This window comes from Silurus aristotelis, assembly GCF_946808225.1.
Source record: "Silurus aristotelis genome assembly, chromosome: 28".
NCBI lineage: Eukaryota > Metazoa > Chordata > Actinopteri > Siluriformes > Siluridae > Silurus > Silurus aristotelis.
The window spans coordinates 12758419-12770386 of NC_139601.1; the positions used below are offsets into that span (position 1 = coordinate 12758419).

At 37.0% G+C, this 11968-nt stretch overlaps 2 protein-coding genes across 2 annotated transcripts; both read right to left on the bottom strand.

Moving 5' to 3' along the window:
* Nucleotides 1–3001: 3001 nt before the first annotated feature.
* rpp14 (ribonuclease P/MRP 14 subunit) lies at nt 3002–11934 on the bottom strand. The gene is made up of 8 exons (XM_083534588.1): nt 11871–11934; nt 11565–11699; nt 7951–8047; nt 7365–7449; nt 7132–7208; nt 6694–6772; nt 3462–4202; nt 3002–3424 (listed from the first exon to the last, which is right to left on the bottom strand). Exons 1-7 carry the CDS (start codon nt 11917–11919, stop codon nt 4146–4148), a joined length of 579 nt encoding a protein of 192 aa, XP_083390714.1. The 5' UTR covers nt 11920–11934; the 3' UTR covers nt 3002–3424; nt 3462–4145.
* LOC310722277 (hydroxyacyl-thioester dehydratase type 2, mitochondrial-like) lies at nt 3620–4132 on the bottom strand (the record flags this gene model as incomplete). The annotated part of the gene is made up of 1 exon (XM_083534627.1): nt 3620–4132. The coding sequence occupies one exon, from the start codon at nt 4130–4132 to the stop codon at nt 3620–3622; it is 513 nt and encodes a 170-aa protein (XP_083390753.1).
* Nucleotides 11935–11968: the final 34 nt, after the last annotated feature.

Consider the following 11968-nt stretch of genomic DNA (forward strand, 5'->3'; position numbering starts at 1 on the left):
GTTTAGACATGTCTTTGGAGACAAAGTGAGGGAGGCGAGATTGGGATGGTTTGAACATGTGCGAGGAGGGAATATCGGAGGGTATATCGGTAATAGAATGCTGAGGATGGAGCCTTCAGGAAGAAGGAAAAGAGGAAGGCCAAGGAGGAGTTTAATGTATGTGGTGAGGGAAGACATGCAAGTAGTTGGTTTGAAAGAGGCAGATGTAGAGGACAGGGGGGTATGGAGATGGATGATCCGCTTTGGCAACCCCTAATGGAAGCAGCCGAAAGAAGAAGAAGAAGAAGACGAAGAAGTGTAGCCATGTTGTGTGTGTGAGAGAGAGAGAGAGAGAGAGAGAGCGAGAGAGAGAGGGTTTGAAAGCTCTATCCAAGTCCTTTGTGTGGTCACAAATAAACAATAAGGTTCAATACAATGCTGGATTACTTGCCTTTTTTAATCTAATTCATATTAAATTCGAATTCATCATGTGTTGTTGGTTTTAAATAACAGTAGAGATCTTCGAGTTGTTAATCAGTTTCCAGCCTTCATTGCTGTAATCCAAGCATCACGTGTTTTACTTTTCAGAAATGTAAACACTTTTAATTTCCAACAGCAATTTAGGTCCTGGTTCGAGAGAGCATAAACAGCATGGTCCTAGTTTTTATTTTGACATTTTTAATTGCAAGAATAAATATGTAACATATTCCCTGGACCAGGTGGAATAGAACCCATGTGCGGTTTATTAGACAGTCCAAGAACCTAATCCAGGATATGTCAATAAACAGGCAGGAGTTCGATACGCAATATAATTAGTCAGTGAAGCAAACAAATGGACAAAACACAGAACCGAAAGAGTTCCTGGTTCCTTGTAGTACCTGAAGTTGTTCAGAATTCGGGTAAAGGTTCCCTCTGGTGGAGCTGAGGGGATCTGCAGCAGAAGATGTTACAGAATCCATCCTCCCCCCTACCTCTAGACGGCCGGATGTGGGGAGGAGCTTAGTCAGGATGGTTACTGTGGAAGTCCTTTGTTAGTGAAGGGTCCAGAATATCCTCCCAGTTTACCCAACACTGCTCCTCCAGTCTGTACCCCTCCTAGTCCGCTGGGTATTGGAGTCGACTCCCCCGTCTACATGGCTGTAAGATGGACCGTACTATATAAGCTCACTTTGGACACATTGGAATGGGGTGAGGTTAGTAGAGGAGTGGGTCAGGGAGTTCTGAGCATATCCTGCCCACACCAAGTACTCACTCCAGCGGTGGTGTCCCCTATTGCAGTAGTTCCTAAGAAAGCGTACCAGTTCTTGGTTTCCTCTTGAATCCCCAACATATCACAAAACGCTTTCCAAACCCGTGAAGTAGATTGGGTTCCGCAATGTCCTCTGGCAGTTACATTGGTAACCCCTGCTATAGTAAGAATTTGCAGGCCTTGTAGAAGTGGTCAACAGCGACCAACACGGAAGTGTAACCTTGAGAATTGGGGAGGTCCGTCACAAAGTTAATGGCGATGTGTGACCAAGGCCGTTGTGGTGTTGGGAGTGGTTCTCGGAGGCCTTGGTAATTGGCGTAGGGTGCATACTTGGGCACACGTGATGCATGTTTCAACGTATTTCAGGCTGATGCACACGTTGTAGCAGGTGGCTTAGCACTAGGTGTACATGTTGGACATGAAGGCTGTAGTGAACTAGGATGTCGTCGATGTATACTGTGATGCAGGATTTCAAGACATACCGAAATATTTCATTCATTAAAGCCTGAAACAACGCTGGAGCATTAGTGAGGCTATACAGCATTACCCGGTATTTAAAGTGTGTGTGAAAGGCTGTTTTCCACTCATCTCCTTTCTTAATCCATATTAGATTGTATGCCCTTTGGATGTCGGGTTTAATAAAGTAATGGGCCTATCTGTGTGGTTCAAGTGCAAAGGGCACTAATAAAAGTGGGTAGGGGTAACTACTTGGCAGGGGCAGGGCGAGTACTGTTCCAGGCAGTGCTTTATGCACCTCTCGGACCATCGTAGCATCTCCCTACATTAGGCCCCATTAGCCTGCAGAACTTGTAGGACGTGTGTATAGGCTGGGGTTGGTATGCCGCTAGCATCTCTCTTTGGGAACTTACGAGGCTGTGTAGTCTCTGGATCTCCGCTGGATGATGGTCATGATCAGTGTGTTATTTTCACAATGTTACACACGGTGCTTATCCCCTTTAACACACAATAAAATACAACCCAGATACACTTTTTTGCTGTTTTTCACGTTTATGATAAATTAGTAGGCACTGTCAGATACTAGTTTTAACTTCTCTTTTCGAGCCATACAACTGGACTTATTCACCTGCAAATACTGATTCATGGGGGAAAAAAAATCAGGCTTAACTTCAATACATTTCATGAATATCTAATTAGCAAGATCATCAACCAGAATTTGTCTTTTAACTATATGTACTGTGCAAAGCTTTAAACCCTCAGTTAGCTTTAGAGAAATGTGGATGTTAGAAATATATGTATAATGCCATATTGCCTCACACAAAGTGTTATTGTATTTGTGAAAGTATACATAAGCCACCATACGGCATGCCAACCATTACACATAAATCTGCGATGTGGAATGATTCTACAGTAGAAGTCACTCAATAGTACAAGTATAGCAGTTTAGCTAATTGCTTTAAGTAATTGAACAAATGCTTGGACATTTATTTGTTTATTAAATGCTTGGTAGCCTCATTAGTGATCAAGATAAATGTATATATTTATATATGTCTCTAAAGCTGCTTTGTGAGTGTTGAAGGTGATCTAGGTGATAACACAAGTGGGGTTTGCTTTTATAGAAACACAAGCCCTTTCACATTATTTCAATGGTTTGCAGATTATAAATATCTTTAGTACTTAATGAGTATTAAACATAACTAACTAAAAATGGTTAAAATCACCAGAATTCATGGAGACATTAAATACAGGTACTTGCTTACAGTTATCTTACAGCAGCTATGAACATTCTCACACCAGACACTATTTTTTTGGGGGGGGGTCAGTCAACAAACATTATTGCAACTTTACATTTAAAAAAAAAAAAAAAAAAAAAGAAAATGGAAAAGCTCAAGCTACTCTATCTTGACTTTTCTGTGGCACCAAACACTGTTACACATAATGCCACATAGAAACAGAAGGCTCTAGCCATAAATGTTGATAAACATCTTTCTATAAAAAAAGGCCACCATCAACAACGATAAGTTTTTTTCAATTTACAAATCAATTAAAAAAATATTTTAGATTATGACTGACTGTGCCAGTTGTTTCTATGCAAATGCTAAAATATGCAATAAATGTTGTGCATAGCAACGGTTTGCTATACATTTCCCCTGCTTGTTAGCTACATTAGCTTTAAAACTGCAATACAAATCGAAAACAAACTCCAGGCACCTAAAAAGTCTAGGCTGTTGAACAACACTGTAAAAAAAAAAAAAAAAAAAAAAAAAAAAAACACCTGTAAATTCTGGACAAATCATTTACATTTTTATTTCAGGCAGAATTCTTCCTTTATAAGAGAATTTTATGCAGTTTGTTACAAAACAAGTCTTTTTGAGAACAAGAGAAATGTTCTACAAATAAATGAAAGATATTCCATAATAAGTTGCGCAATAGCTAAGCCCCCTGCATGTCCTCTGGTATCATCACCATCACCTCCCCCTCCATTACCACTTTGTCTCGGACAGAACAGGAAACGGAAATAAAAGCAAATGACATTTTGATCTTCTTGACCTCTGCCTCGGCCACCACCTCCTCCCCAATAAACAAAGGTGCCGGAAAGCGAATTTCCTGATAGAGAAACACGCTGCCTCTGCCGGGCATTTTAGTTCCCAAAACTGCTGAGATAAGGCCATTAATCAGCACACCATGAACAATGGGAGCTTCAAAAGAGGTCTTTTTGGTAAACTCAGGGTCAAGGTGGAGCGGGTTCGTGTCTCCCGTCAGCTCAGCAAAAAGTGCGACGTCTCTTGTGCTGAAAACTCTCGTCAGCGAGGCTCGGTCTCCAACATGGAGCATTCTGAAAGAGCTTGATTGTGGGATTAGGGGCTTCGACATTCCAAATACAGCTGCGCTCAGAACATGGCGCACACTTTTTCCAGATAGGGTTCTTCTGAGAACGAAGGCCATTTTTACATGCGAACTAGTACAGCTCCATCTCACGACTGTTTCCAGATAAAGCTAACAAGTATGGCGAGACCTAGAAAAACAAAGGGGAAAAAAAAAAAGCGGTGAAACTTTTTTTATTACAAGATCCCTTGTTGTTAGTTAAATCGTAAATGGCAGCATGATTTCTTCTGCCGTTATTCTCAGATGAAACAAAAGAAGAATGAACTCTGTGCTTGTCCTAGTAATGGATAACTGCCCTGACCTCTAAAACTAAATTTTTATCAAAATCTTAACACATGGGCATGTTAAAAACGGACACTCGAGACCCTGCACAAAACTGATTGAGATTTATTTTACTTGATGAATTATTTTACCAAAACAAGAAAAGTAGATATGCTCATACATAAACACCAGCAATGCCAAGTTACTCTCTACCTTCCCTCTTGAGCTGTGACAAGTCTGATCACATGATTTAAATTAATGTATAACCACCTTCTCCACCTTTCTACCATGATGGTAGAAAAAAAATCTACCATCATGGAGTATAAACATGAACGTATTTCCATATTACAGTTGGTTTTTAACTAAAATCCCAAGCATTAAAACCTTCTAAAAATCTGTTTGATATTATAGCATAATATATATTATATCTTCAAAACTACTAAATATTTTTGGATGCAAGAACATAGTTTTGGAGTTGTAATTCACGACACTGGTTGATGTTTTAAAAAAGAGGTTAATAGAAATTCTTTGTGAATTTGATCTCCTACAGAAAGACAACATATGCATTTTAAAGGATATTATAGAAACAAAAAACCTGATTAATAGGGATGTAATGCTTTCAAGAAGCCATCTACTGTTCTATTGTATGTTCCTGTCACGAGTCACTTGGAAACCGGGTCTTACTTCACTTAGCAGTAAAGTAAATTCATTCACTAGCAGGCAAAGTATGTGCGAGTGTATTTTTGCATGGGAGCAAAAACAGAAGGAATCACGCTCACAAAAGGTATATACTGTCAAATATCACCACAGTGTCACAACCATGTGACTGAAAAATGACCCATTATACAAATGTGTTTCATGGGTCACCATGTATATAATATTTTGTGCTGAATCATCCCTTTTTCAGAAACGCTCTTTACTGCCATCTGCTGTTACATGAATGCTCCATTAAATGGTAAATAGTGATATATCTGATGACTACACTCAGCGCCGACTATGATGAGACCTACACTCAGGCCCCTCTGTTAACAGCACATTAAAACTGGGTAGGATGCTCTTTTGCTCCCAGAACTATAGCTTTTGGAAACATTGCTTAGAGTTTCTTACAGGTGCGCACTTTCTCCTGGCAAATCTTATATATTTATATATATATATATATATATATATATATATATATATATATATATATATATATATATATATTTAAATCACAACCGTTGTGCACAAAACGAGAATGAAAACATGCGTATGCCGGATTTATAAAGGAGACCCCTGGACAGGTAAACACAGAAGATGCTGCAGAATCGAAAATGGAGGAACGAAGAGAAAACAGCAACGGCCGAGGAGAAGATTCAGGCCAAAGGACACGAGAAAGTTTACAAAATTTGGGATCATTTCAAACTTAAACAAGGAAACCATCACTCAGTGCATTTACCTGTCTGAAAGTGATTGATTTCATGATTGATTTATTTATATATCTGTATTATTTATGTAATATGGGAATTAAATGCACTAAATGGGTTTAGTTTTCCCAGGTTGCAATTTCAGCAATAAAAATGTCAATTTTTCTAAAAAAACAAAACAAAACCAAAAAAAAATTACTGTCGTATTTCCTCTTGTATATTTAGCATTGCTCTTTTATGAAGAAAAAGTACTCCGATTACTCGATTAATCAACGGACTAAATGGTAAAATATTTGATTACTAAAATAATCAATAGCTGCAGCCTTAGCATGATGACTGAAACAAATGATTCGCTTATTGCATAATTATATTGTTTTTATTGTAATTTTTTTTATAAAAAGTAAAAAGAAAAGTGCAAATGCACAGTAACTAGTTAGATCATGTGTACGTATTTGTGCAAGTTAAATTCTTTTTAATATTTACAGTGCATGTCCTGATGAGCGTTATTCACTTGAATGCAGGCTTTAATAATATTATAATATAAATTGAAAAAAGGTTGAATCGCTGATTTAATATAAATGATATTACTATTATAAAAACCCAATTACAAAGTAAAATATAGTACTATGAATGTTTACACAAGAACCATACTTATATACTCCTTTTACATACATTTATATACTTTAAACTACAACAGCAGCTGATAAAAAAAATAAAAAAATACATTTTATATATATATATATATATATATATATATATATATATATATATATATATATATATATATATATATATATATATATAGAGAGAGAGAGAGAGAGAGAGAGAGAGAGTGAGAGAGTGAGAGAGAGAGAGAGAGAGAGAGAGAGAGAGAGAGAGAGAGAGAGCGAGAGAGCACTTATATAATTAGAAATTATCCAATATCTCAGTTATGTCCAATATGTCCAACAAACTTACCTGTGAGACTCTGAAAGCACACGGTTCATTTTCATATGCTCCAATCAGTGTCAGTGCGCTCCACAATTTCACCAGACCCCTGGCAGACCAAAAACCCCCCCCAAAAAAAACGTATATATCAGGCGTGTTACTTAATATACCATAACCTTAGCTTAAAACGCTAAATACTCTTCTAATGAACACTTCCCCTAGCATTCCTTTGGTAGCAGATTGGATGAGTTGTAATGCATTGTGTAGCACAATATAGTTGACTAAACTATAAGTTGTACATTATATTATTAGGGCACTTATTTTATTAAAATTGTACTTGAATGCTAAAATAGACTATAAATAATCAGCCAGGCAAATAAAAAAAAAAATACAGATTAAATATACATAATATTGTTTTCAAGCTTATCGAATTAAGTTTTAAAGTTTACACAAAAAGTTGTATTGTACCTGTTATATACACGCAGAATGGCTGATAATGTGCTTTTATCAAACGTCAGCAAATCGAATGGTAAAGCAGCTCCAACCTACCACATAAAACAAAATCAGCATGATAAACACTCATTCATCAATTCAACAGTGATTAAAACAAAACAAAACAAAAAAAAAAACACAACAACACGTGAAACCAATAACTACAATATATAAAGAGTATTTTAAAGGTGAAATTGGAGAGTTCTCACCTCTCCGTACAGATCTTTGACTCCAGAGACTATCAGCTGCTTAAACTGTTCTGGACTCAGAGTTTTGCTCTGTTTTTCACAAACCCTGTGCAGGAATAAAAAAACCAAGACATGAGATCAGGCTTTACAGTACAGAAACTATATAAGATGTATAAATCCCAACTGGCTTGTATTTGCTTTATATTGTTCCCTACATAGGCATATAATGACTAGTTATACAGCCGTACCATGGAACTTTTTCATTTTAGGTCACACATAATGCTTGTATTGTTTTTATGTAATAATATCGTCTAACAAACTGGGTATTTTCACTGAAGATTAAAGTATTGGCCTATTTAAATTGCGTTCATACTGTTGCTCAAATAAGGTTTCTTTATTTTGTGCTTTCTTGTTTTCGGAGCTCTCACTGCCATAAAAACATATCTTGTGCGGAATAGTTCACTTAATGAAACACATGTAGCAGTGTCTCGCACCTCTTTTGATTAATTTGTTTTCTTTATTTAAATGAAAATCATGTAACTTTGCTGCAAACATGGAACATGTCCGTTTCACCGACCGTTATTGTTAAGAAAAGCTTTTCACTTACAGGTTGATTTTCATGTAGTGGTACTCTGATATGTTCTTGTAAACAACTCGCTCATAAGATGCAGGTTTCTCCTCCATAACGCCTGATCCCCACACTGCTAGAGATAAAAACCTATTTAAATCCATACCATTTTTCTTACCCAAATCAACACGTGCAAATGTGCAATTATATAATTGCACTGGTTGAGCATGAAGGAGTAAAAACAAGAATTAATTTAATTAAGTCGTAATAATACAGGTGCATCTTAATAAATTAAAATATCATTAAAAAGCTGATTTATTTTAGTAATTCAATACAAAAATTTAAACTCATAGATTCATCATACACAGACTGATATTTCAAGTATATTTTATTTCTTTTAATTTGAATATGGCTTACAGCTAATAAAAACCACAAATTTAGTATCTCAGAACATATAATATTGTGAAAAAGTTATATATTGGAGACTTGTGGTGTCACACTCTAATCAGCTCATTAAATCCAAACACCTGCGAAGCTTTCCTGAACCTTTAAATGGTGTCTCAGTCTGGTTCAGGCTGCACAATCATGGGGGAAGACTGCTGACTTGACAGTTGTCCAGAAGACGATCATTGACACCCTGCACATGGAGGGTAAGACACAAAAGGTCATCGCTAAAGAAGCTGCTGTTCACAGAGTGCTGTATCCAAGCACATTAATGGAAAGTTGAATGGAAGGAAAGAAATTGTGGTAGAAAAAGGTGAAACGAAGCCCATTCAGGAATTTGGGGAGATTCACAAAGAGTGGACTGCAGCTGGAGTCAGTGCTTCAAGAGCCTCCAGGCACAGACGTATTCATGGGCTACAACTGACTCATTCCTTGTGTCAAGCCACTCCTGATCCAGAGACGTCAGAGGTGTCTTACCTGGTCAAAGGACAAAAGGACTGGACTGTTACTCAGTGGTCCAAAGTGGTCTTTTCAGGTGAAAGGAAATAATTTTGCGTTTCATTTGGAAATCAAGGTCCCAGAGTCTGGAAGAAGACTGGAGAGGCACAGAATCCAAGTTGCTTGAGGTCCAGTGTAAAGTTTGCACAGTCAGTGGTGGTTTGGGGAGTCGTGTCATCTGCTGGTGTTGGTCCACATAGTTTTAAGTCCAAAGTCAGCACATCCATCGAGCATGAAGTTTTAGAGGACTTCATGCTTCTCTCTGCTGACCAGCTTTATGGAGCTGCTGATTTTATTTTCCAGCAGGATTTGGCACCTCCCCACACTGCCAAAAGCACCAAAAGATGGTTAAATGAGCATTGTGTTGGTGTGTTTGACCAGCAAACTTACCAGACCTGAACCCCATAGAGAATCTATGAGGTATTGTCAAGAGGAAAATGGGCTTTCACACCACCTCAGCAGTGCCACAGACTGATCACCTCCATGCCACGCCGAATTGAGGCAGTGTTTTAAAGCAAAAGGAGCCTCTACCAAGTATTGAGTACATATACAGTAAATGAACATCCTTTCCAGAAAACCAACAATTCACTAAAAATGTTTTTTTGATTGGTCTTATGAAGTATTCTTGAGATAGTGAATTGGTGGGTTTTTGTTCACTGTGAGACAAAATCATCAAAATTAAAAGACGAGTTTCACTTTCTGTATCGAATTACTCAAATAAAATCAACTTTTTAATGATATTCTAATTTATTAAGATGCACCTGTATACAATTAATTTATTGCAGACATTATACAATATGACAGTTCAAAGAAATAGAGAGCAAAAACCTTGAGGCAACGCCACAAAATTGTTGGACAATTTGACAAGGAGAAACACAATCTCTAAAACCTGAATTAACTTTTACCAGAGTATTGGAAATGCCAAAGTGTGGCAGGAGAAAGGATTTGTTAACAGTGGTGGACAGTAATTAAGTAAATGCAATTTGTTACTATACAACAGTATTAAAAAGTGAATAAGTGGTCGCTGTGCTTTGGGGGTAATTTTGGTCGGCTGGCCACTCCTGGAACGGTTCTCCACTGCTCCATGGTTTTGCCATTTGTAAATAATGGCGCTCACTGAGGTTCGCTGGAGTCCCAAAGCTTTAGAAATGGCTTTATAACCTTTTGCAGACTGATAGATCTCAATTACTTTCTTTAATTTGTTTCTGAATTTCTTTGGATCTCGGCATGATGTCCAGCTTTTGAGGATCTTTTGGTCTACTTCACTTTGTCAGGCAGGTCCTATTCTAGAGATTTCTTGATTGTGAACTGGTGTGGCAGTAATCAGGCCTGGGTGTGGCGAGAGAAACTGAACTCAGGTGTGATAAACCATAATCTTAACAACTTTTTCACACAGGGCCATGTAGTTTTGTTTTCCCTCGATAATAAAAACCTTCATTCAAAATCTGCATGTTGTGTTCGCTTGTGTTATCTTTGACTAATATTTAAATTAGTTTGATGATCTGAAAACATTAAAGTGTGACAACCATGCAAAACAAATAAATTTTTTACACCACTGTACTTAACACTGAGCAGCATTTCATCTCCGAAAGAGGAGATTATGGAGAAACTCATCTAAAACAAACAACCGATAGGAGCTTGAGCACACATCTGGAACAGCATCACAAAAGAAGGCGGCAACGGTTAGGTGATTTTAGTGAGTCACTGGCTTTATGCAAATATTGCAAGCAAAGACCAATTATTACGTGTTATATACTTTAAATCTGTTCCTATACCTTTGTTAGAAAAGGGTACTCAATCACCAAAGGTCACCCTTTGGTTGTTTTACATGTCTAGGTCTAAATATGAGGAAATGCATGACATTTTAATCCATCTTTTCATATTCATCTTCTGATCTTAAACCCAAATCTATTCAGTGCATTAAAAGCGATAGTAATAAGTTTATCGACCCAATACTTTTGGAGGGAATGATGTTTTTACTCAACCTTTCTGTAGGTTCTGTATTGTTTAAAGATTTATAATCACACTCGATGTTACCCAAATGAGGATGGGTTTCCCTTTTGAGTCTGGTTCCTCTCAAGGTTTCTTCATGACATCTAAGGTAGTTTTTCCTTGCTACAGTCACCATGGCTGATCATCAGGGATAAATACACATCATTTACCTTAACTGTTGTGAAAATCTCTATAGAAATAAACATGACTTGACTGTTCAGATCTTTCTTCAGCACTAACAGAAGGCCAGGCCAGCAGTGTATACTAGGCAAATACTACATTACATTTTTAGGTTGTGATCAAATTTTAGGAGGACAAAATTTATGATCATGACGAGTCATGATGTATCCTGTGTAGGCAATTCACTACAAGCTTAGATAGACATAATACATAGAATAATGAAAAAAATAGAATAACCGTATCAGGTTTAGCCATTAAGTACAAAACTATTAGCAATAAACACAAATCCGTGTCACATGCACACGTGTATGTTTACCAATATCATAAACATTTCACTGCATGTCGTACACTGTGATGTGATCACAATGTCAGGACTTCCCCCCTAACTAGTTTATCCGTTTAGCAAAACTACCACGAAGTCCATGTTTACTGGCATTGACTTCATAATAGTTGCCACGTTTACGCAAAAAAAAAAAAAAAAAAAGTATGCATAAGCAATCTGAAAAAAAAATTATACAATCATCATTTCCGATAGCTACCTTGAAGGTGTCCGCGTTCAGCATGCGCAACACCATGCGGCCATTGTGCTATGTATTTGAGTGGTGCAAGTGCACCCACGGGCTTCGTGGCTGCGCTCAGAAAACGCAGTCGAATGCGACTTCCGTAGAAAACAACTGTTCATAATAATTATTTGATATTATTAAAAACGAAATTTTGTGTAGTTAATCAAGAAATGTGTTCATGCATGAAATAACCTTTGAATAAAATAAATTAATAATAATAATAATAATAATAATAATAATAATAATAATAATAATAATAATAATAATAATAATAATATGAACCAGAAGTTTGGAGATTAAACTCTGAAGAAGTTTGGAGATGATATGTCATGAATCATATGTTTCCTTATAAAATAGTATGTATTACTTTATAGCTTAAT